The sequence below is a fragment of the Megachile rotundata genome, chromosome 8, assembly GCF_050947335.1.
Source record: "Megachile rotundata isolate GNS110a chromosome 8, iyMegRotu1, whole genome shotgun sequence".
Taxonomy (NCBI): domain Eukaryota; kingdom Metazoa; phylum Arthropoda; class Insecta; order Hymenoptera; family Megachilidae; genus Megachile; species Megachile rotundata.
The window spans coordinates 16,731,191-16,757,294 of NC_134990.1; the positions used below are offsets into that span (position 1 = coordinate 16,731,191).

At 50.1% G+C, this 26,104-nt stretch overlaps 1 protein-coding gene across 2 annotated transcripts; it reads left to right on the plus strand.

Annotated features, from left to right (window-relative positions):
- The first annotated feature begins 53 nt into the window (after positions 1-53).
- On the plus strand, positions 54-12,575 carry Zip48C (Zinc/iron regulated transporter-related protein 48C). 2 transcript variants are annotated; one of them, XM_003702704.3, is made up of 6 exons: positions 54-429; positions 1,150-1,531; positions 2,198-2,349; positions 2,439-2,524; positions 10,188-10,445; positions 11,402-12,575. In XM_003702704.3, exons 1-6 carry the CDS (start codon positions 322-324, stop codon positions 11,478-11,480), a joined length of 1,065 nt encoding a protein of 354 aa, XP_003702752.1. In that variant the 5' UTR covers positions 54-321; the 3' UTR covers positions 11,481-12,575. The 2 variants fall into 2 exon arrangements, with proteins under 2 accessions (XP_003702752.1, XP_012139442.1); XM_012284052.2 differs by having other exon boundaries at positions 1,150-1,399.
- Positions 12,576-26,104: the final 13,529 nt, after the last annotated feature.

The following is a 26,104-nucleotide window of genomic DNA, read 5'->3' on the forward strand; positions in this document are numbered from 1 at the left end:
GTGATACGAGACGCTAGTTCGTGCTCACATAAACATTTTACGTATCTCCCTCAGAATTCATGATTCGCAAACGTGGGGATAAACTGGTTGAAGAACGAATGTGCGCGTGTGCTGGTAGTAACAAAACAGTAGTAGCAGCACTGTCATTCGCTGGTGTTAATAACTGTGACAATGAAGGTGGTGGTGGTAGTGGTTGAGATAAGTGCGGGGGACTGAATGCACATCAGCGAATGTTGTGTCTCACGAAACAGTTTCTCATGGTACACGTTGCAGAGGATATGCGATATAGTTTGAGGTGCCAAAGGTTGTACGATTGACACGATGTTAAAGGATTATTCGCCGATTACGCAGGCGCTTTTCGGAACGCTATTTACGTGGGGTCTCACTGCAGCGGGTGCCGCACTTGTCATCGTAATTCAAGGAAACCAAGTAAGTTTATTCAGCTTTTTCGTCTTTTCATGACTGAATAACGTCCTTGAATCGCCCAAATTTTACATTTATCGCTCCGTGAACAAACAGAAGTATGTTTAATTTTAACGTAGCTTTCTTTCCGGAGCACATTCTAACCTTAACCGAAATACTCCCTTTGCGCGGGAAGTGCCCAATTTTTAAAAATCGTAGCAATTCTATTCACAAAATGATGTACATCGCAATGAAATTTATGCGTTATTTTTATTTGTTATATTAATATTTTGTGTATCGTTATACATTTTTCATTTTCTATTACGAATTAATTTTAATCATAATTAATCTTACGATCAAATCGTAAGGGCCGACACGCTTTTTATTCTCGGTTAAAATTTAAAAATAGCAACATTATGTGAGGTAAGTTCGGTGTTTACAGGTTGTACCAAAAATTAATGTACAATTATAATTCGAACCGGTTCAAGGTTTATCTCGCATATCATTATAATCTACATCCACGTCACCTGACAGTCTACGCTCTTAGTTTATCTTTCGGCTACGTTAATTGAACAGCAAAGATTCGCGATCAAAGGTCGTAAAATCTTGATTTCAACTTGTTGAGGTTTCTTTTGTTTCCGTATGATTTATTTCGGTGTTTTTTCCTCGATCAATGACGCGTTCTAAAAGCGGGCAGAAAACAAAATATAGAAACGATCTGACTGGATGAAATCGATTTTGTTACAGCGCAAACTGTTGGATGTCAGCCTAGGATTCGCGGCAGGCGTAATGGTTGCGGCAAGTTACTGGTCCCTATTGGCACCTGCCATCGAAATGGCGTCAAAGAGCAACATTTATGGAGCAGAAGGCGAATACGCGTTCGTACCGGTTGGAGTTGGATTTCTCGTAGGCGCGGCTTTCGTTTACGGGACGGACGCGTTGATATCTTCCCTCGGCATTCAGTCCCCCAATGTGCTTTTAGCTATGCAATCAGTCGGTACGAAACAAAGACGCAAGATCCTTGCAAAACTAAAGAGTGATGAGGACTTAGACGATTATGATCCGTATAACGACGTACAAAAAACCGGTGGAAAAATGTATACACAAATTGAGTCGACCACCATAGATGGTATCTTACTTTTTACTTGTAACATCCGATTCTCTCTGTAGGCTTGGAAAATGGGATCAGTTCACGTTATACGTGTATACTATGTCTCTACTCGTAGATATATGTCAATGTACTCGCCCTCTTCGCTTTTTTCATACGAAACGATAAGCTTCAGAAATAAGCAATCCTCTTTGTAAGTTGCTTGTTTTTGGAAAACATCGTTTCTCCTCTCATCAATTTTGTCCAGTTTCGTGTCATCGTTATCGTTCACGTTTGTTGAAGTTAATTGCTTTGCATCTGGAAAAATGTAAGATACGGCGGCGTTCGCATGTAAACGTTTCAAAAACAACAGACGAAACATGCGCAATCAGTGAAACACGAATCACGTTGTCAGCGTAATACAATTATAGTATAATATATAACTGTACGATACACATGCTGAACAAAAATTCGACGACTTGACAAAACTGATCTTATTAATCCTGCCTGCGAATCTAAGGTGCGAAAAAATACATTGGACCAAACAATTTACGAAAGCTTTACAAAAGCTTTGAGATTGCTTTATCGCAAGAATATCGAAAAGAGAAAAAGATCGCTTTTGATTGTAACAAGCTTCCTTCATTTACGTATTAACCATAGCGGAAAATATTGTCGTGTTACAGTATCAAAGTATCAATATCATTTTAGGTTTTTACGAACAGAATAGCAGACGACGTCAAATAGCAAGGATAAACACACCGGCAGAACCAGGAGAAGTTGGAGCGGTCTACGAAGACCCTAACAACGAATGTAAAAACAACCAATGGAGAAGAGTATTGTTGTTGGTGGTTGCTATTACGGTATGTAAATTGATAGTTTAAAACTTCTCGTTATTTCGTCGACGATATACTTGACGTTGCATGAAAATCTTGCTTTTACAACGAATTAGGTGCACAATATTCCAGAGGGGCTCGCAGTTGGAGTGGGATTCGCGGCGGTAGGCAGCAGCGCGTCGGCAACTTTTGAAAATGCCAGGTAAGAGAAACATTGACATTGGAACTACGTATATCTTTGCATAAATAACGATACGAATAATAAACGTATTATCGGAGAAATGCTAATCGCACGTAAAACAAAAGAAAATTGTTAGGAAAGATACGTCGAGAATAGAATTTTAATAGCAGATGCGCTATGTATACTATGTGAATATGCTGTAAGGTTATTTCGATCAAACTTAAATACGTGCAATCTAAAGTTGTTCGCTTAGATCAATCGTGCCTATCAAATTCATTATAGATCCCCATGCGTTAAACGGTTAAACCGATCGTTTCGAATACTGCGAGAAATTATGCGTGTAGAAGAAATATTTCTTCGTCGATATCTCCGTTATTCTACTTAAAATAAGGAGATACATAAACGAAAAGGAAAACACGAATTACCGACGGTTGCGTATGAATAAAAATATCGCAGGTAAGTTGATCGAACTGCCGGGAGATGGCAGCATCGGCGGATTTCAAGAGGCGCAATTTATGAGCGCGTGATAGGAGGTCCCCATGAATGAGTTCTATGGTGGTCGGTGCGAGTGCCAGCCGCAGGCGAAGTTTATTGGCAGCGGTGTGTGCCCGCGGCGAGGGGAAGGGCACGTGTGGCCCTGGAATTCAACGAGCCCTAGGCGCCGCGCATTCCATTCCAGCTTGCCGTTGTCCGCCGCTCTTTCCTTCTCTTTTCTTTTCATCTCTTCTCTTCTCTTTTCTTCTGGAAACTTGCCCCGAACTCGGTCTCCTTACGCCTTTAACTTTAGAGCACGGAGATGCCTACGATGACGCGTACATCGTGTGACGTTGTTTTCATTTTTACTAAAGTCGAGCGAATAACGTAAACCTTATTTATAGAAAATGTCAACGATAATCGCTCGTTCCCGTATCTCGGACCTTCCTCTTGTTCTCTTCTCTTTTTTCCACGATACCCTGTCCGTGCTATTTAATCTCGCTCCGTCGCAATCTTTTCCACTGAAATTCATTAAGAATGTTCACTTGTAGCAACAGCGAAATTTCTTTATAAACAGTGGAGAAAAGGTCATTATCGTTATCGTGTAACCGGTCGTCCGCGAATAGCTCGTTTTATCGTGGATCATGAACGCACTCCGTCTTTGTATTTTCCGCGATCGATCGGCATAAAAACGAGCGAAAGAAACGATGTTAGATTTCTCGATACAGAACGCGTCAAGCTCGAATTCCAAAGCATTCGTCGCTCCGCTAAGACGTCCCAGAGCGAAGATTACCAGCGTTGGAAGCCCATTAAGAATCCGAAGAACGAGTGGATCGTGTCGGCGTTTTCCTTTCTATCGCGTGATGTAATTAAGAAATACACCGATCCGATCGATAGCCTCGAAAAGTAAGAATATTTCAGCAAGAAAAAATCATCGCAGATCGAAGGAAACGATCGAGCATGGGTGCAAGGATCCGTGTAAACCGTCTCTGTTATTTTGTTCATTCTCATATTCCAGAGAGAGTCCGATAAGGGAACGACGTAAAAGCGGTATCTCGCGCAAGTTTCCCGGTTATGAATGAAACGTTGGCTCGGTCCGAAAGATGACCCCGGCCGATATATCGGAGCCGTGCGTATCGCCACGCAGCAGTTCGTGCTATGCGTACATCGTTATCGATGCGCGTGTTTCTTCAGGCCGTTTATCGTCGACCAGAGACAACTTGGCCTGTAAAATAATTCTCCGAGCGATTAACGCCCCGACTTTTCTTCGTTATACGACCGTACGGACAGTGCGAAATACCGACGAAATACCGCCACCTAGGAGGGAAGAGATAGAGAAGAAAACGTTCGAACGGGAACAGATCGAGAGCGAAGAGGTCGCGTAGAGAAGTTGAATCGATTCGCGATAAAGAAGCAAACGGCGAAGAAGCTCGTTCCTCCGAAGTAACGCGACCGACCTGTTTCGAGGAGCGAGGAGCAACAAACGCGCGTCCTCGTTCGGAAAATCACTCAGCCTTCAGCATTTATCGACCCAGCATGCCCTTTTGTAGTCCAACTCGTTCGTAACGAGCGACATTCCGTTCTCACGACGATCGCGCGATCGCTTGAACCCTTACGTATTTTCAAAGTTCGGCCAACTAATTTTTCCGAACGGAAAATGAATTTTTCTACCGTTCGACTCCATCCTTTCCTCGGAAAGATAATCGAGTTCCGGTCGAGGCGGTCAAAAGATCATGAATGAAAGGTTTCGTAGTTTATACGGTAGACCGTCGTCTCGACTGTGTCGGATCGTAGTCGACGAAGAAGGGACAAGAAATAGAGCGAGAAAAGGAGAAAAGTATGCACAGGTTGGTTGGTAGGACGATGGAAAGGTGGGCAGCCGATAGGAACGACGATATTTGCGCTCGTAAAACGCTCAAGGAGATCTGGTACTGACTCACCTTTCGAGCGCGGATTTTTCGCGGAATCTGGATTGCTCTTTTTTCCCCTCGTTTGAATTTCGACCTATGTTACTCCGCCACGAAAATGGTTCCCGCAAAAAATCGATCGTTTGTTCGCGATCGACGTTCGTTGATAATCAGGTTGTACGGTCGGGAAACGCGAGGGGATTCGTTGAGAGAGAAGTGTCGCGATAGAGGAAACGGGGAATGAAGAAGGCGAATGGAAAGGAGAGCGAGAAAGAGGTCGCGTAAAAACAGAGGAACTACGGAGTGGCGGGTCGGCGTGGCACGTAGATGAGGTGGTGCTATGTTAAACATGGCGCCGGACAAAGCTGCCGACGAAACCACCTCATTTCAGTACTATCCTCCTGTCTGTCTTATTATATACCAACCGACCGGCCGACCAGTATTCACCGCACCACGGCCCCTCTCTGTCCTCCCGTTTCTACTCTTTTCTTTTTGCTCGACCGCTCTCTTCTCCGCCTTTTACCCTTCCTCTGCTTCTAACTCGGAACGTTCTTTTTCGACTTCGACTCTGGCTACCTTTGCCTCCGTCTCTGTTCGTTTACCTTCTAGCCGTTCTAGCGTCGTTTACCACCTATGAGAGGCCGCGACATCGAGCCTAGGAGGGCAAAATCGCGACGCGTGCCGATCGTTCGATTTTCGGCCACGAGACGTTACGGTCGATACACCGCTTCTACGGTTTTCGTAATCGTTGCACTTTGTACCCGGTGCTTATCGCACGCGGAAAGCCAGTACCGACGTGCGTTAATAGCAACGGAAGTCGGTTACGATATACCGCTTCCCGCTTAGCCTCGGTGAACAGCGTTGTAAGTGCACGTGCGCCGCGATAGGTACGAACGAACCTTCTTCGCGACAGAGTGGCTTTTGTCGTAGACGAAATTCCCCTGGAATTTAGATCATGGCCCGTCTCACGCTCTTACACGCTCGGCTCAGATTATCTTTACGAAGCACGGTTGCTCGCCGAGCGGCCGAAGATTCTCGTCTAGCCGATTACCACGTACGTTCGTTGAAGCGCCATTGTTCGCGAACGAAGGATTCCGAGAACCTGACTCGCGAGACGTTCTCTAAGCTAGCGACGCGCCGATACCTTTTCTCGGCTCGTGTTTCGCGCTCGCGGCTTTGCCCGTTCTATTCCGACTGGTTCCGCTCGGGAAGCTTCGAACGATCACCGATCGACGTAATTTCCGGAAAAGCGGCCCGGACAGAAGGATCGACGAGCGCGTTTGTCATCGTGGCTCGCTTCGGCACTTTACTCTCTCGATCGTTTTCTCCGTCTTCCTTGGTCTCGGTTAATTCGTTTCTCTTTCTCTGGCATCGGCCGATGCACCGGCGTGCACGGTGCAGCGACTTCGCAATGCTCGGAATGCAGCGGCATTACGCATGCGCGCCGCGTACCTTACTCGGAACAGACGAACAGCCGGATCCGTTATGTCCCTTGACGACGACCTCGGGATCGCTCGCGCAGACTATTCGACAAACTAGCGTCTTTTTGCGAATCAAACTCGCCCGTCCACGATGCTCCCGCGACGTACGCTCGAGCCGTTTCTTTGCGCCCCGCCCGTAACACGCCACGGACACCTGCTTTCGGAATCTTGTTCGCTTCGGCCAACCACCTTACCTCGCCTTGGAACGATCGGGAGCATCGTTCCGCGTCCAACTAATTGAAACGAAACTCCGTCGGAGCGAACGGAAAAAGAATCGAGGAATAGCTTCCGCGAAAAGTATGCGTTTTGACCGATTTCGAGGACCCTAGCCGAAATAAAGGAAACGGAGGTGTAGGACGGGGTTGATCTTGGACTTATGATTTTACGGTGTTAGACCGTGGCCGGTGGCCTCGGGACTCCGAGTCGAGAAGAGCCGGAGAGCTCGCCTTGGCGTTGGTGGAATGCGGGACGGGCAAATCGCGGTCGGCCCGCTTGCGCCTCGTTCCCATGCATTCCTTACTCCCTCTCTCGTTTCCCCTCGCTCTCTCATCTTTGCGCCCCCTTCTTCATCCCCCCCTCTGTCTCTCTTTCTCTTTATCTTTCTCTTTCACGCATACACACACACACATACAGAGTCTCGCGCGCTCCTTCGCTTCCTTTCCCCCAGCCTTTCTATCCCCTTTTTGTCTTGCTCGCTCCTTGCTTTTCTCACACGGACACGTTTGTACGTACGCTTCTTTCTCTGTTTAACGCGTTCGATGCACGAACATACGCGTGTTCCTTTTCTCTTTCCGCGCTTCCCTCTCCGGCAAATCCTTCGTCTATCTCTATCCGTATCTTTCAGGTTCACCAATCGTCCCCCCGAAACTTTCTTCGTCATTCTTTCGGGACCGCGCTTCGATTTTCTTCGACGGGACCACGCGTTTCCTTTCGATTACGAACTGATCGAGTATTGCCGCCGGTTGACACGGTAGTTGGCTCGCGGTAGTATCGATACCGAACGCGCGGGAAATCGAAACGACCTTTCCGGTTTTCTTCCGCGATCGCCCGAGGTCGTCGCAAGTTGGACATCGACGTCGTAGAGAAGTTGAATAACAGCTGTCGGATATTTCTACGGTCAAAGATCTCGGGGAAAAGTAATTTACGATCCTTTCGGTCGTTGCACGACCACGGCGGAGAGGATAGGTGTTGCCACGTAAGGACAACCGCGGCCTTATGGAATGCAAAATGGCGACTGTGATGCGTTCAACGAAGCCATTCGTCCGCCATATTGGTACACACCGGCAAACCGTGCTGTTACGTTCGATGGTTGGCCAAGTTGGACGCTATTCGCGTACGCGAGCCTAATTTCCTTATATTCGTCAACGAATGAAATTCTTAGGCATGCGCGTATATAACGGTGTACGCTTCTGCCGAGACTTTGACTCGCGCCAACACCAAACTCGTGCTACTTTTTTTTCGTCTCTTTTTTTTTTATAGATACCAACCAGTTTGGTGAGATCTCTTTTTCTTTCGCCAAGCGAGATCCACTGTTTTCGACTCTCGAGACAGCGCGACGCCCTCGCGCGCAATTCCTCGGGCGATGGATCGATTTCTAATTTAAAAGGCAAACCTTTGGATCGCCGTTCCGTTTTCGAACGCGTCGTTCTTACACGTGCTATACCGTCAACAGGATCACCTCGTTTAACGAACGACCATACGCCCGTAAATTAAACAACGCTCGCGAAAACATAAAAAAACTTATGAATGGACGTTGGTTCAAGGTTTCCCTCTCTCTTTCAGGAATCACGTAGAAGCGGTGCTGGTAACTGGTCGAGTCGCGATAAACGCTTTCTAATCTAGAAACGAGCGGCAACTCGAGAAGAAAGGAGAAGATAACGGCTAATGGCCTCTTCAAACATTACTTTGGCACACGTGCGTCAATCGGGTTAATCGTTCGTAAACTGTTAATTTTATTATCAACGTCGAACGTGAACTAACAAGAGCTAACACAAGGTTCGGAAGTCGAAAGCTTTCTAAATCGATAGATGTTTCGTGGATAGCTGGCTTCGAACCTTTCCGCGAGGCAATTTTTCTTTCTTCCAAATATCGAGCGTTTTCAGTAAGATCGGAAACTAGTCGACGGTTATTGGAAACGTCGAAAAGACGTTCGTCGGAGCGTAGGTGTCGATAGGAACCAGGAACAGACGCGACGCGTGGAAATCAGAAGGAAGTGCTCGAGGAGGAAAAGAAACCGTAGAAACGCTTGGAACGAGCATCAGAAGAGAAGAGAGAAGGGGCGAGAGGACGGAGAGAGGAAGAGAGAAAAGAAGACGAAGCCAGGGTGGTAGAAGGAGACGATCGTTCTTGGAAGTCGGGTGACCTCCCCTGGTGCAACCGGCGAACAGCCGGATCCGGCGGGTTAACTGTACAACCACTTATGTACGTCGATGCCGTAGGAACGCGACGACGATGCCGTCCCATGAAATAACGCGCTACGCGCCGCGGCATGACATACCATACCATACCATACCATGTGCTCAGCCTGTACGAGAGAGCGCGGTCTATACCGGTGATCCTGCATCGGAAGGAGGAGCTTGGATCGCGTCATTCATTCACCTGCTCGGCCACCTCGCCGGTCTATGCCAGCCGACCTAACTACTAAACTAATCTGTCGTTTCTCGGAAATTTTAAACGATCGGATTCCGAAACACGAGATATCTCTCTACCTGTTTTCCATTTACCCCCCGTGTTCTCCGCGCGATTCCCTTCGTTCGTCTTTTCCCGTTGAGTTTCTTTCGCGTCCGATTATCCTTAACTTCTCAATCAAATTCCACCTATGCGAGTCCCGTGAGTTCTACGAACGCCGGCTCTTCGACCGAGACCTCGTTCGCCGCATTCCATCGATCCGTATGTTTTGCCCCGTTCCTTTATTTCACCGGCTGTCCAATCTCATCTATCCGGTGCCGTTCGTTCGAATAACCCGTGTCTTCCAGACGCGAATCGATGCCACCGTTTCCTCGCGTTCGATCCGATTTCGACCCGGGTCGCCTACTGGTATCGCGATCGACGTTCCAGCGCGAATTCCACGGTCAACTCGGTCGGCATTATTTCTTTCGCCGGTAGATATTGTTCGTTTCGAGCGAATCGTTCGATTTAAAAGCCTCGAAAGGCCACGAAGCGGCAATACGGTATGCCGGTGTTTGCGCCTTCTCGTCTGCGGGCGAACGTTACGCGTATACGCGTACACAGGATCGTGTTGGTTCATTCACCTGCTACGTAGCTCGCTCTGCCGCGTTCCCTCTTACTCCTCTCCTTATCTTCTTTCGTTCGATCCGTCTGACTTTGTTCGTTATGCTCCACGGTATCGATCGTTGGCTCGTACATCACCGTTATCGATCCGGAGACGCACGGGGAACGTGCAGACAAGTAGTTCGTTAGAAATTCAAAAGCGTTTCGTTAAACGAACGAATCGATCGGTTTCCACGATACGTTCAAATTTCACGCCGCTTCACGAGATCGACGCGATTCGTGGAACGGCCAGGAACCGAGATTATTAGCTTAGCAGCGAGCGCGCGTTTAGAACGAGCGACCAAGGTAGCTCGCGGCTCGAGCAGCTGGAAAAATCTAGAGAATGTCGAAGCCGTCGACCAGTTTCAAGAACCCACCGACCAGGGGAGAGTGTGCGAGTTGGCTCGTGCAGAGCCACCTTGTCTCTTCGGTTTTATTTTTATCGCTCGATCGCGATACACCTTTTCCTTTCTCGTTTCTCGCTAAAACTTTGTTCCTCGATCGACCAACTTCCACAGCGTTTTTCTAACTTTGTACGCCATTCTGTTTCAGGAATCTCGCGATCGGCATCGGTATACAAAATTTCCCCGAAGGACTGGCGGTGTCTCTGCCTCTTCGATCGGCCGGCATCAGCACCTTGAAGAGTTTCTGGTACGGTCAGCTCTCGGGGATGGTGGAACCTCTCGCCGGCGTCCTTGGCGCGGCCGGAGTGACGCTCGCCGAACCTATGCTGCCTTACGCGCTCGCCTTCGCAGCCGGTGCAATGATCTACGTGGTGATCGACGACATCGTCCCAGAAGCGCATCAAAGGTTAGATAGAGCGTTCGACGATTTACCGAGAGACAAAAGAATTCAGAAACGATTTCGGTAGACGCTTATCGACGGTAGCGCGCCATCGGCAAAACGGACGCAACGAATTTCTTTCCCAGGCCCGGCCACCTAGCCGAAGGCGCATTGTCATTATAATTGGCTCCTTTTGTATTTCGCGTGCGATCTAACCGCCCTGCCCGGATACCCGAGAGTACCGTGCATACGTGCACGCGTTATTCCTGAGATACCGGAGCTCGGTCCGCTCCCTCGGGAACCCGGTGCCTGGAAAACACAAAAGTGAAAACGTATTACCCCTCTACGGTTGCTCGAAGAAACTGTCGCGCCTTTTTTTTCAAAAGGGGGTTCGCCTTCCGCTTTGGCGACGCGATTAAGTTTCCTGGGAATGCACGCGCGCGTCTCGCTGCACGATTGTCGGCGTTTCACGGGGAATCCCGTTCGTTCTGAAATTTCGTGGCGACCAGACGGACGATAATGGCTAATAAAAATACAAATTTCTGAGCCACACCGAAAGGAGGTATTTACCGCGCGGATATGATTGATGTGGTAGAACGCCCACCGAAACACAACGGCGCATTTCACCGGCCGTTAAAATTGATGGCCGTGTATAATTTACGAAATCAACAAGCCGTGACGTGCAATATCGGGTACGAGCGTGTGTGCTTTGTGTGTGCTTAATCCCTGCTTATACCACGAAAACCCTTTTATTTCTTGCCATCCTGCTATTCTTCGCCGCTGCGTTACCACCTCCGTACCTGGACCATCTTCGATTTTCGATCGCGGTTTCGAACTATTCCCGCCAAGAGTTGTCTCTCCTCGATCCTCTCGATCGTCCACGATCGTCGTTCTCGATAAATCGACACCTCGTCTCCTGACCGAATTTCACCGCGAGCATAGGACTCTTTAAACAATGCGTTTTTCTTGCTTTCTGATTACAGCGGAAACAGTAAACTCGCCAGCTGGGCCGCCATCGTCGGGTTCCTGATAATGATGTCTCTGGACGTTGGATTAGGGTAAAGCATTGGTCGCGCACGAAATTAGAGCATTCGCGATAGAGACGGGACTCGTTCCTCTCTAGAACCGTATTTCCTTCGAGTATTTCGCGAGAACGTCACTCGTCAGATTCCCAGATCGTTCCTTCTCGCGTTCTCGTTAATTAGGTAATTCTGTAGTTTCGCTGTTATTAGAGTTTAGTTAGAGCGTCACGCGTAGAGTCAATCGCGAACGTTCGCAGCGTCGAAAACATCGCTTCCGTTAATCTAGTCTCTGTCGACGCGATTCCAAAATCGATCGGCCGACTCGTCGAAAGGACGTTTCCCGCAGATGTCCTTCTCGATCGACGTTAAGTCGCGACGTCTTCGAACGATTGGAGGCGATAGAAATTTATACCGGAAACCGTAGTGAAATCGACGAAAAGCTTGCGACACGTTTGTTAATGTTGCTCGAGAAGGCCAACGCGAAGAATCGGTGCGGTTCCCTGTCGCGTTGCGCAACATTCTCCGTATACCATTTTCTTTTAAATGAGCTTTCTCACGGACAGGAACGTCGCAATCTCGATGCGCGTTTCGCACGACCCGTCCTTTTCAAAAACATGTTCGCGTATCGATGCATTTTCAGTTGAACTGCCATCTTGCCGCATTTCGTTTATTTATTTAAACCCCGGCGAAACGCGCGTCGAACGTTCTGTTCTCGATCCTGAACGGATCGCGAGATAACGGAATACATTGTCCTCCAAATGTGCGCGTAGATATAAGACGCGCGAAAGAACTAAAGGTACTTACTTTGAATCGCGAAGAAACGATCAATGTTTTTTACGATCTCGATTTAAACGAGAACCAACACTGTTGGTCAGACTGTCAACCCGGTATATCGTGTTGGCGCTTCGCGATCGAAGCGGTTCGAACGCGCTTTTTCTAGATACATATTTTCTAATTACGTAATCTCGATCCCTAAATAAGTATTCTCTTACCTATTGCCACCGTTTCAACGACCTCCGAAACGAACGGAGAAGGGAAAGGTTTTCCAAGTCGATTGCCTTACGAGGAAACCTTCCTCCGTTGATTCTAATTAATTGTGTATACAGAAAGCAATAAAAGCACAGTACGAATGAAACATTGAAATTCCGAATTCCATGTACCGCAGGTATGGCTCTCGCAAGGAGGTAAGTCATTGGATCTACGACCGATACGGCAAAAATGCGACGCGCACCGACGGAAGGTTAGTTCGGTAATTCAGCGTTGTCCGCTCGGCGCAAGTTTCGGTGAAACGAGCGTGCGGTATCGGCGCGGTCGACGCAGTCCCTCGTCTCGCGTCTCGCGAAAGTTGCATAACCCAAAGAGAGTCGAGGCATGAATGGAGCCGAGCGACAGAGACGGCCGTAGACCGTCGCTCGGTTTCCCGGTGCAACGAATCGACACGAATCTCTGGTGGGGATACCGACCGAGAGGGACGCATCGGTATTCAAGAAAGGGAATCACGGAAAGAGCGAACCGGAGCGAGAAAAAGAACCGTGCTTCGTACAGAAATGACGCAGTCATCGACGGGCTAGTCGCGCGAGAAAGAGAGAGAGAGGGACGTGGGTGGGAGAACATCGACTTGCTCGCTCTTAGAGAGAGGTTCTCTGTCGGAGAAAAATATAACCGAATGCTCCGATCGCGCAAAACACAGAGTATAGAGGAAAATCGTTGAAAGGCCCGAAGGAGAGAGAGGGGAAGGATAAATGCAGACGCTAAACGGGTAGAATGGAAGCGACGGAAAAGCGTGCTGGGAAGAAAGGAGAGGGGGAGGAAGGTGGAAGAAAAACGAAGGGTAAAAAAGAGAAAAGGATGATAGAGCGGAGGTACGTCGGTGGTCGCGAGTAGTGCGGTAATCGGCTGCTAAAGTTAAAGGGCTGATCACGTGGTGCGTCAGTCGTGGTGGTTGTGCGCACGGTCGGTCGAGTGAAAGAGGAAGGGGCCTACGGCGTGGACGAGGGGACAGGGGGCAGTGCGTTGCATCGGAAAGCCGGAGCACCGGTGCTGCACCCGTCAGCAGTCTTACGATGCACTTTGCCCTGCGCGTCTCCGATGCGGTGGCGCACGTGCAACGCGACGCGACGCCACGACGGACGACCGCTCGCGATGACGCGCCGCACGAATCGAGCGTAAATTAACCTGTGCTCGCGACCATCGGTGCCGATACTCGCTCGCTACCGGAAACCTACGCTTCCCGTTGCCGTGATTCTCGCGATGCGCACCGATTCCAAATCGTTCGCGACTCGTAACGCATGCGTGCTCCTTCCTTTACCTGCCGCGTGACGGCGACCACGGGTTTCGCAGTTGTTCCGCATTTTGGTTTTGGTTCGTCGACCTTTCGCGCATTGTCCCCGTCGAGCGTCGCCGATTGAAATTTGCTCCTCGACCACCGTCTCGCAAATATTTCCGCACTCGCGAGTCCCGTTGTCTCTCGCCACCCCTGTCGCGTGCAACGCGTGCTATTACGTAACAGTTACCACATTGTATCCTCCGGGACAACGCGTGTTCTTTCCGGTCTCGCGTTCTTCCGCCGACGTTTCACGCAGTCTTCGACAGCTTTTTTACGTAGGTGGTTCACCGCAACTTCTCTTCTTCCGGCGGTTTTCCGTGAACGTTTTAATCGTCGCGACATCGCGATCGACCTTTTGACTCCACGGCCCTCCCACCAGTTCCATGTGCCAACGAACCTTCGACCAAAAGTAATCGTCGACCTTCGACTAGTGGGTGGAAGTCTTAGAGATCGAGTCGATCGCTCGGTTATTTTAAGAACGATCCTGTGCGAAACGTTATCGTCCGAATTTTGGAAATTCGCCGAGTTAACGTGATCCACGATGCGAGATCCATGGGTACCTATTACCACCTTCGCAGGAAACGTTTCGCGTGAGTACAATCTACGACGTTTTATTCCCTGCTCGTCGTTAAACAAGGGTCGACTCGAGCCACCGACTTAATTTTTCAAAGGTTTTCCGTACAGGAGCAAAGAAAGAGTGGATCAATTTTAGGCTTTCTTCTCCGGTTACGCGCATAGCTCCGCACGACTCCGTAAACCCGTATTTCGCAGATAATGAGGCACGAGTCTGGGTGAGACGGTTTACCGGAATCGCGAGGAGCGCGAACGGAAAACGATTCGTCGTCGAAACGAAGGAGCGGCCGTCTCGTGGAACGACGAGATAGCCTAGTTGGCACGCAGGACCGTTTTACGGTGGCATATAGGAGCGTATGTGCCGTAGGTGTACGCCAACAAAAGCGTGTGGGTTTATATATAGAAATAGCAGCGTCGGAACAACACCGGAAGCGAAGGAGTTCCGCCCAAGCTCGAAGGGTCACCGCACTTTGAAAATCGAGATCCAAGATCGCGAGTATCGCTGCTCGTCCAATTTTCGTCCGCGTCATTTCCGTCCCTTGTCGTCTCCGATTCGTCGACCGCGCGTTTCGACGAAAAGGGCAAAGAGATCGCGCGAGAGAAAATTCGAAAATTCCTACTTAGACGCGGTAGCTCGAGCGGAAACGAGATAGACGTTCCGGTTAGAGTTTTAAGGCGTTTACAGCGCAGCGCGGAGCGTTTCCCTCGTTAACGCGTGCAAACGTTTCCTCGCTAAACTCGTGCGAGTTTATGAATGAAACCACTACCGAGCGCAATTTCTACGCGACGCCAGTAGTACTCGCGTTTACTCGCTCGTTCCACGTAGGAAGGAAGTCGCGGGCGAGCTAGTATTGTCCCTCGCATCAACGTTGAACCCCAACCGGGACTAGTCAATTAGCCGGGGCAATATTTTTACGGCAGGATGCTGCATTCAAGGAAGTGTAACCGCGTCTGCGGGCCATCTATAGGGTGCTTTTAATCGCGTCGATGTCTAATGTATTATTCATCGTTTAATGAGATACTTTCGAGTCGGCCTCGCAAAAACGCTCGATCCTTTTGCAATCGCGCGTATTTCGGTTTCCCCTTGTTCCCGAGACGACGGGCCGAGATACTTATTTATCGGGATTCGGTCGAGACGGAGCGCGTTCCAAGTAAGCCGAAACAGTGTCGCGAGGGGCTGCGTCCGATCGAATTCTAGGCCGTCGACTGGCGACGCTATTTCTAAACTCGTTTCTATTTTCTATTTGCATGCGCCACCGTCCCCACGACAATTTTATACGTCTGCGATATTTCGAGGAGTCGGCTGGTTACCCCGCCGGCGAGTTCTTCGCTATCCAGAAAAGATGCCAGCCAGCGCAACCTCGTCTCGCCTCGCCTCTGCTCGCGTACCGATTCGATCCGCCAACGGACCGATCGAGATCGACTGCGTTTCGCAGTGAACGGACGTAATGGACGCTCGGCTCGCCAGTTTCCGCCACTGGCTCAAACCGTAATCGTACTCGATCGAGCAATTAGTACATAGTATGGAGCGGCCATTAAGCACTGGCATTCTTCACGTGAACGTCACGCGGCCGCTGCACGCCTGTGTTTGTAACCATTCTAATTGTAATCGCTTCCACCTCTCGCGCGCGTATGCCTACGAACGCGATACCGCGCGACCGATCCGTGCTGACTTGCCACGGATTTCTTCTTTTTCGAACCCTATCGAAATCGCTGTCTCCATAATGCATGAGATCTTTACGGTCAGCGCCGAATTCTTTGCCTCGACATTGACTTTACGCAAATCGCGCCGGTTTCTTCGAACGCGCCGATTCTCTCTTCAAATCGCGAGGAGAACGCGACTCGACGAATCCTTCGTAGGAACGCCGCGAGAGACACGCTCGAAGAACGCCGATTCCGGTAAGGGATTTTTATCGGTCGCGCGTCACGCGCCGCCTAGAACAACGAAATAGAGACAAAGTCTAAGACCAGGAACGAAAGAGTCAGCCATTTTATGAAACGGCACAGCTGCCTCGTATCGTTGCCATGAGAGCGCGCCACGTTCAGAGCTTTTGGCGAAAACTCGGACTACGAGTTCGCGATGGTCTTTCCACGTTTTCCGTCGACGTCGCTCGTATTGGTTTCGTTTAAAAAACGGAGCCAGAATTCGAGCGTCCCGATGCAAAATTCGAAGGAGGTTCCGCGCGTATCTCGTCGCGTCGGTCGCTTTTGCGCGACAATTTTTCCGTCGCCCGCGATTCGTCTTTCTCCTTCTCTCCCCGTTACCCTCTCCTCGTGCGTTCTCCGTCCTCTTCTCTCTCTCCGATCCGCGCGTTCGTTCGTTTTCCGTAGTTTCCGTTTCCTTTTTCCGTTTTTATTCGGAACGTTTCGGGAGAAGTTTCGACCGTCGTCGACTAGAACGGGTTTCGAGCCGCGTATTCGATCCACTTACGTTCGATAATGCTCCATCTTTTCAGTCCGTAATTTCCGTGTTTTCCGACCTCGTGGCTTCCCCTTCCCACGGTAGCCGCGCACGCTTCACTATGTCGCGAAGGTGGTAGATGGAGAAAAAGAGAAGTCGGTATAGGAGGAGACGAAGGGCGAAACAGAGAGGGAGATGTCGCGGTACGGGAAGAAGGAAGGATAAACGGAGCGAGAAAGAGTGGTAGGAACGGTGCGAGAGACGGGTGGGAGCGGTTACGGCGGGATCGGCACCGGGGGAAGAGGGGAGAAAGAGAGAGATAGAACAGGGAATCCACGAGCGATCGGCTGCCCTACTCAGTCCTCGTCCGTCTACCAGTCGGTCGTTTACGGTGCGACTTTGACAGTTCGCGACCTTACGTCACTCGAGTTTCGAACGGCTCGTGCCACCGCAGTGTTTCTGGTGTGTCTGCTCTTTGCTTCGATCGTGCATCGCTTCCTGCGTATTCCTCCTCGGCCCGTCGTTTCCCCGTTTATTAAAAGCCAACAAATCACCGACTTGCAAAAGGTACGTCCAGATCGACGATTCTTTCGATCGTCTCGTGCGTCAGTTCCGGTGACGCGTCCAGGAAACGTTCGACTTCTGACGAAATAAAAACACGCGACTAAACTCGAGAAACTTGCCGTGTCGCAGCGAAAAGTACTCGTTTGCGATGTAATCGTTCGAGACGCCTTTACGTGCTCGCGCAGTACGTCTCGATCCGTGGCCACGTGCCCGATCAGTATCGTGCCACCAAAATCGTATTCTCGTTTCGTTGTTCGATCGAAACGATTTTCGATCGAACGGTAATTCTCGTCCGTGAATAACGAGGTGAACGTACTCGCGCGAAATTTACGCTAAACGCGTACGTTCGCACGTGCCGGACCGTGCACGCGTGTACGTTCGTACGTGAGTACGCGCGTACGATCGTTTGATGTTGGCAAATGGCGCAAGCAAATCCGCGTATTATTAAATAGATAACGACCATAAATTTGGCCAAGTTACATAAAGGCGCAAAAGCGCGCGTTAAGGTCCACCGTTCTATTTATGTGTCGGCGACCGGCGTTCTAGAACCGTGGTTCTCACTCGCGTTGCTCGCGATAAAAAAGAAATTTGTTCGATTTTCATCAGCGATTTGATCCTCGCCGGATATGTGCCGCTTGAAAATGCTATCCGTTTCGCGATCGCGAGGAGCCCGATAATTGGCCGTGGAAGAAAAAGCACGATCGGCCGAGAAAAAGTATAGCGAACAGCAGCGCGATAAACGCGTCGATCGAGCGCCAGTGCGCTAGGGAGGAAGTCATCGAGAACGCTGTCCTTGTTTATCGTTGCCCGTATGTCTATTTGCCTTTTATCAATTCTAGGAGCGATAATTTCTTTTGTAAATTGCGAGACCGCAGGCCAAATGCGTGGACGTTTTTTTCCGCCTAGTCGAAACACCGATCTCGTGGTCGATCGAAGGATCTCTCTCCACCTTGGTCGTCGCGTCGTAGAAATTTTTCCGTGGCGCCTAGACGTTATCATTGGCGCAACTCCAAGCAGCTACGAGCTTCGTCTATTTTCGTTGATTCCGTTCTTTGCGGAATGACACACGGACTGCATTCGCTATCGGCGTTTTCACCCCGTTAAACCTCCCAGACTTTCCCTTCGTTCGATCGTTTTTTATCAAACGTAGAAACGCAGCTGGCTCCGTAACGCGTCGCATGCAACAGGTATCTAGTTTGACGTCACGGTTACAGAACGTCGCGTCGCGTTGCGAGAAGCCTCGAATTGGAGAGAAAAGAGACGATAGCGTACGAGAGTGGGAGCAACGATGATTCCGGTAGTGGTGGTGGAAGTTTCAGTCGATCGACGACGACGGTGACTGCGTCGGTGACGGCGACGTCGGTAACGGCGACAGTGGCGGAGGTGGCGGCGGTAGCAGTGGCGGCGGAAGGGTCGCGGAATCATGCATACGTACACGTACAAGGCGGTCGCGCATGACTTTGGCCATGCACGTCTCTTTCCTCTCCGACCTCCTGTCGCTCTCTCTTTCTCTCTCGCTCTTTTCCCTCTCCTTCCTTTTATCTTCGTTCGTTCGGTCTCTCTTTCTTCCGTCCTCCTTTCGTCCGTTTCTCGCGCCGCATCGACAAAGAGAACCAGAGAAGCTCGGTTGTGTCACCGCGGCACTCTATTACGCGACTATTATTCAACCTCGCGGAAATACGCGGTAAAAACGACCTGCGGAACTTTTTCGTTTCCCACGCAATTTTTCCTTCGCACCGAGCGATCCAAAATTTTCGAGGAACGAAAGGGTCGTGAAAGAGGTACGTTCGTCGCGTTTATAATCGGTTGTACTATTCTCCTCACGACGCGTACAACGAAATGGGGAACAGTATCTGCCAGGTGTAACGGGGTGCCGGTAGGGAGGGTCGCTGCCACTATGGGAATTCTAATTAGAGATAATGACGTCATTAAGGTCTGAGCCACGACGAGACGAGACGGTCTGCTGCGCTTACTGTACATACTCTCTATTCCGAGTAGGTATGTATCGGTGCCTCGTACGCGCGAAACGCGCTTTGTTCGTGTCTGCGTGTTCTGTCGTGCCGATGTACGCTTCTCTCGTGCGAATGCACTCTAAACCCTGGAGGAGAAACGGCGCTTCTATCGTTCGATAGAAAAGACGAATTTCAGCCGAAGGAACGAGCAGGAAGATTTAAACCGACGCGTTTTATCGAACGGAAGACGTCGGCAGGATACCGGCCGAGCGTCAATAATGTTTCAGCTTTATTGAAACGCACGGCAACCTATCGTCTTCATTCATTCGGTTCCGTTCGTTATCGAGTAACCGTAACGTTAAATTTATTTCTTATCTGCGCTATACGGTTTACTCCGGCTTAATGAATAAGAATAAGAATATTAAGAGTGATACGGGGCGGTGATTTATGCTTATTTTTTCGGCTCACCGTTAAGTAACGAGTAGTTTCGGTTCAGAGTCCAGCGCGATAGCGTTTCAGTGGCGAACGAGAAATCCAGCAGCGCGTGACCGATCTTCGAAAGCGTTGTCTCGAATTACCGAGAATCCCGTTTTTCCCGAATTCTTCGGGAAACCGCGGGAAACTCGATTTCGCGCAAACACTCTGCGTCTCTCGAACACTTCGAAGAGACCTAACGATCCTAATCTTTCCGATCGTTGAACCGCTCTAGCACAGATTAAGATTCCCCGAAGACAACCGGATGGGTAGAAAAGTCGCGATCGGTCGCCGCTAAACAAGACCTTATACGGCGCAAGTGTCCCCCTGGCTCGTCGCCCGTCGCATTCCTCGACTTCCTTCCGAAACGAGCTCTTTCAACGACAATTACAGCGAACGGTTAAGTTTCTTCTCTGCACCTTCCGTCCTCGAACACCCGCGGTTCTCGTTCCGAGCGACGTTCGAAAGAAACGGAGTTCCGTCGCGGAAACGAGTCAGCGCCGTCGTTTGAGAACCGCTGACGCGCCTAGACGCTGCTCTCGGCACCGACACCGCGATTGGCTCTTTAAACTTTAAAAGCCAACGCGCTGCCCGCGAAACTATCGACGACCGGACAGGGCTGTCATCGATCTAGAAGACCCCCACCTCGATCGGGTCGCTTTCAAATTTCATCCCCTCTTTCGCGGACTTTTCGATCGCGAAACTTCTCCGCGGAAATCGTTTGCCGAAAATCGCGAAAGTCGAGGGCCGACGCCTCGCTGCCATACGGTTATGCAAAACAATTATCGTGGAATGCGGTCAGCTGTTCCGAGACGCGCGTTGACGTCATACGGTTAACGCGTGCGCGAATTCTTGCGGGCTCCTACGCACGTGCGTCGCGACTACGTGACCCTGCGAAACTTTGCCCTCCGCGGCAATTTTTCTCTTTCGCGGCTTTCGTTCTCTTTCCCTCCGATTCGTCGGTTAATTAGAGAAACGTTTCTCGCTTCCGTTTTCCGCTTGCGTAACGCTTGCGTTTCGAGACACGCCTCGTCCTTGAAAGTTTTACACGTGCCGGAATTATACCGGCTGTGAATTCGTTCGGTGTAAACAGTCGACTAGCATTCTTGTTTTATCGCGTCGGCGTCGATCTCGTTCGGCGATCCACGCGATTTTCACCGATAAGCGTTCGACAGACGATCGGAACGGATTCGTAGCGTTCGTAGTACTCGAACAGACGTTCATTAATTGTTGCTCAAACAACGTATCGTTCGCTGTACAAATATTTTATCGTCACACAGCACAGGCGCCTGCCGTCTTCGGCGATCGAAGTCGCTCCATCTAGGACGGATCGATTTGCGAACGTCAACCGTGGGAACGGTCCACCGCGAAAAACTGGATTTCGTACGCGTTAATCTTGCAAAGTGGAACAGGGACAAAGAGAGAGGAAAGAAAAAAAGATCCGCGAACGAATAGCAAGTAGGTCGTTGATCGTTTGTCGATCGTCTCGATAGTAGCAGTACCGATCGGCGATGGGTCTTTAAAAAATTAGCAAGCTTCAGCCTGCGCGCGTGGGTTCGTTCAACTTTGGCTGTCTGAACCGGTCTCGCGCGCGCACGCGGCAAGAATATTTCTCCCTCTTCTTCGCTGTACGTTCCTCTCTCTTTCTTCTAGCTCTTCTTCTTATTCCCTCTCCTTCTATCCGCACGTAGAGAGAATGTGCCATCCAAGTGACTCACCGTTCCCACCTCCCTTTTTTCAATTTTATTTTTATTTATTTTTATCATTTCTGATAGATCGAACCTCTCCATTTTCCGCCCTAGAAAGTGTCGTGTTCTCACGTGTTCGATGGAAAATTTCTGCTAGTAATTACCTTCGTAAGCGACACGGTGGTCGTAACGGTGCGATATCGTTGAGATACGAACTGAAAAATACGGTTCCCACAGGTGGTCGAGCTCGTACGATCTTGTCGCGACAGAAGCTTCTTGCCGATATCGAACCGATACATTTTGAACCCGCGATCGACAAAGTCCTATTGGACCACGCTGGTCGCAGACGTATCTAGACGGGCGCGATATAGCCGCGTGTGACGCGCATGGCACAGCGTGGGAACTCCTTCGGTGCTCAGCGGTTCTCAATTTTGGGACACCGTCTAACGATCGGAAGAAACCGCGAATCAGTGGCGGCCGAACAACGGATACGAGTCGACCGGACGTTTCGTACTTTATTCGTCGAGTTTTTGCCGCGTTTTACAAGCGCCTTAACGCCGGTTTTTATAGCCCGTTCACAATGCTCCATCGCGTTTTTACAGACATCCTTTATCTAAGCGGTAGTATCGGATGTGTGGGTATTTTACATACGGGTCGTTATATAATGGACGTTCGCAGACTCTTCTAAATCGTACATCCGATGCATCGTTGCGCGTTCCGCGTTGGTCCACTTCCGTTGTTTCTCTCCTTTTCTTCTGCTTGTTCGACGTGACGCATGCACCGTAACGCGAACTCGAAAGTACGTGGCTATGCACGCGCGTCGGCTGCCGGTTTAATCGCAGCGAACGGAATTTTCGATCGATTTGTTCGTTCGCGGCATTTTGCAAGAGCGAACAAACGATCGCGTTTATTTATGCCGTTGCAGCGGCGCGTACGCGCATACGCGTATCTCCGTGGACGGTGCGCGTGTCTCCGCGTATCACGTCCTGTGCATAGATCGTTCCCTCTTTCTCTTGCCATTCAGAAACCCGCCATGAATGAACCGCAAGCTCTTCGTTCGCTCCGTAGTAAATACTTTTTCCCACACGTTTGCCGCAACAATGGCAACGGCGTTCAAGGTTCGGGGGTAAAAAACATCGACCACTCGTCTGTTCTTTTTTTTTTTAAGTCCTCTTTTTCCCTTCCTCTTTGTTCGTCGTTATAAAATTCCCTCCCCAACGAGACAAAGAAATCGCGAAAATTTTGAGGAAAGACGAGTCTGTAACAGGGAATCATTTAAGGGTTAACGAACTCCGGTTTCCTCGATAGCGTAACATTCGTGGGTAAATGCTTGACGAGTGTTCGCTGAAACGTTAACGAGACGCCCAATCCTCTCGTTTATCGAGGATCCGTTAGTTGAACGTGCGAACGTTCGACGCGATATTCGTTATTGATCGTTACGATATAATTACTCGAGTAATCACAGTTAGATATTTTCGAAAAAGCGATACGTTCCTTATTAAGGTGCCGGGAGGTTCCTCCTACCAAAGGCATCCTCACTCCGTGGCCAGATCCTTAAGGAACAACGTCCCTATTCCTCTAAATCTTGCTTAGACTCTCAGCATTGCAATAACAAACTTTCTGCCTTTTCTACGGTCTCACAAACTGACAAAACACACAGCCCATCCGATGACCACGCGGCTCCAAGTCAATAGCCATCGTCTGTCGCCTCACTTGGACTTTCATAAACAACCTTTAGACGCAGTCTATCCCTATCATAAATCGTTGAAAGGCAAAATAGCACAGGCTAATTGTCGACCCTCGAAAATACGTTGACGAGAGCAACGTCTCATCCAGCTCGTTTTATTTGAACCGTTTCGTGATTCGCAGAACACTCGTTAACGCTAGGCGTAGATATCGCGAAACTAGCTGATAAAAGATTTGCGTCATGGTATCACCTGCGTGAAGCAAATGGTCGATCGCGTAAATACCTGGGCGCGTGCTGCTACACGATCGTATTCAGAGAAAATCAGTCGTTGTCGAATCGACACGCATCGTCGTAAAAGGAGGCGATGAAAAGCGGCACGCGCGCAACAGGTTCTTTCAGGATTCGTACGCAGTCGAATAGAATCGCGGTTTCGATTGACGCGTAACGATTTCGTGACCGTCATTTCTGGTACCGGTATTCGATCCACGCGCGCGAGACACGCGATGCCGATGTACTTCGATTCCGAATCGTGTCGGTTTTTCTCGAGGAATGTTCGACATTCGAGGCGTCGAAATCGATCGCCACGCGAATCCGCCCACTCGTCGCAACTCGATCGAGTTCGATTTACGACGCGCGATAAACCTTCGAAAGTCGCTCTTTCCTCCGTAACGAATCTCCGTTGGAACTCGAGGTCGAAGAACGGCGCTTCCTCTTTGCGACGTCTTCGTTTCTCCCTTCGCGACGCGTCCCTGTAGAGGGAACGGCCAGAGAGAGAACGTTCGACAGAGTACGAGCGACAGAGAAAAAGAGAGCGAGCGAGCCGATTCAGTAATGAATGGATTAAACAGCCTGACGTCACAGGATGGATTATATAAACGGTGGTGCGCGTGACATCGGACGTAGGAAGGAAGTTGGCTTCCTTTCGTACCTAGAAGGTATTCGTATGTACGTTCGCACAATACGCGTATGCATAGGCGCGCGCGTTCGCGAACGATTTCGTTGCCGAGGGATCGTTCATTTAAAAGCGGACGAGCTTGGTTAGAATCCCGATGGCCGCCCCTTTTAAAGCTTCCCTTCGACGATCTGCCCTCCGGAGTCCCCTCCAGAACAACCGATCGCTTTTTACCTGCGCGTACGCGCGCTCCACAGTCGGCGTTTTCTCGCGGTCGCGAGTCGATCGTCGCGGGCAAAGGTGGCCGAATCGTTTAAAACGAGTGCGCGCGTGCCAGAAACGCGTCGTCTTCCGAGAAGCCGTATCGGACACGTCTGCCGGTATATATTTGAATCTCTCCGCATCTAGTTGACCGGTGTGCAAGCGCGTGGTTGAACGACAACGCGACCCAGTTCCCTCGCTGAAGCTCGCGAGCGGAAAGGTCCGAGCACGTGTTCGCGGCTCGTTTTTCCGCGAGGTCCTGCTCGTCGGTTATTAACGCCGTAGTCTGGGAGCTGTCTGCGGGTCGACGTCCGACGCGCAGAAATAGAAGCGCCGCGACGCTCGCTACATTCCGTCACCTACGATCGCTACTGACCATCCCCGACGTCGTCGTCGATGACCGCTGTCCCGTTTCGAGCGGTCACGCGTGCCGTTTTAACTCCCCTGGTTTCTTTCTACAACAGGAGTTTTTCCACGTTTCGGTTCTCGGGGTTGGTTAACGGTTATCCTCCTAAATCGAGGGGCAGGTGCGTAGTCCGGTTTACGAGGGAAAAGGGCAGCTGCTCGTCTTAGACGTTCTCGAAGGAAGGGGAACGAAAGAAGACGAAGTAGAAAGAAGGGATAGCTGGTCCGCTGCTAAGGTAAACGATATAATGGGGACATAACAGTGGGTCCTTTTCAGAGGCAGATGTCCTGCTCGAGACACGTGCCTATCCCCCTTTGTCAGCCCTTCCCTTTGGCCCCACTTCTTTCTCGATCAAAGAGAAGGAGCGCGAACGGAAAAGTCCTTAAGGGACTCCTGCAGCCTGCGCTCCCTTCCTCCTTCGCCTCTTTCCCTGTCTGAGCTTCCGTTTTTTCGTCCTTCCTTTCTTCGTCTCGCTTATTTTCGAGAAAACGACAGGGAAGGGCGTACCAGCTGCTCTCGTTAGAGCGAATCGCGACGATTCCTATTGTGCTCGCGAAACTCGTCGAACGAGATCGAGGAACGAGCTCGAAATTTCCGTAAGGGATGTTTTGTCCGAAGGCCGGTTTCGCGAAAGTCTCGATCGAGAGCTCGCGCTTTAAAATACCTACCAAAATCACGCTTCTCGATCTGTTCGCTGTCACGCGCGCGTTCCTCGCCTGTGAGAGAGTCGCTGCGCCGTGCGACTTTTTCAGTCGCTTTGGTCCCACGCTGAGGCTACGCGTCTACATCCTATGTACGCTCGCGCGAACGTTCGCGTAGAAATACACCTGCTTTTGTATCCCCGAACGAGTCGATCGAACCGTCGACGATCGGCAACGTCTGGCAAAAACGGAACGCCGCCGTTGCCGACGAATCCGTGCCAAGGTCTCGCTTTCCGTTTTATTCTCGGATCTGGCTCCTTCTCTACCACTTTTCCGTGTTTCCTCGGATCGAAGTCGTCGACGCGAAATCCGATAAGATCGTCGCGTAAAACGGACGCTACAATCTTCGCAATGTGGTAATTCGTCTTGTCTCGTATCGTTCTATTATCGAACAGCTGCGGGAATATTTGCCGGCGGTGGAGGTCGATCACGGCGCTATCGTGAATTTTCCCACGTGGAACGATCTAAGCGAAGAGCTGCTGGAGCAGCTTAGTTAACGCGATAAACGATCCGAGCCGATTCAAGGTGACACCGGATAAATCGAGTTAGGAACGAAAACGAAACGAGAAAACATCGGCCACCGTACGGCAATCGAAGCTAATCCATTATGAAGCGGCTCTTCTGTATATCGTAACGCGCGAAGATCGACAATGACATAACGCACACCGCGCCAACGGTTCTCCATTATTCATCGGGATTATCGATGAATTATCATATTATAATGGCGACAGCGTCGGTA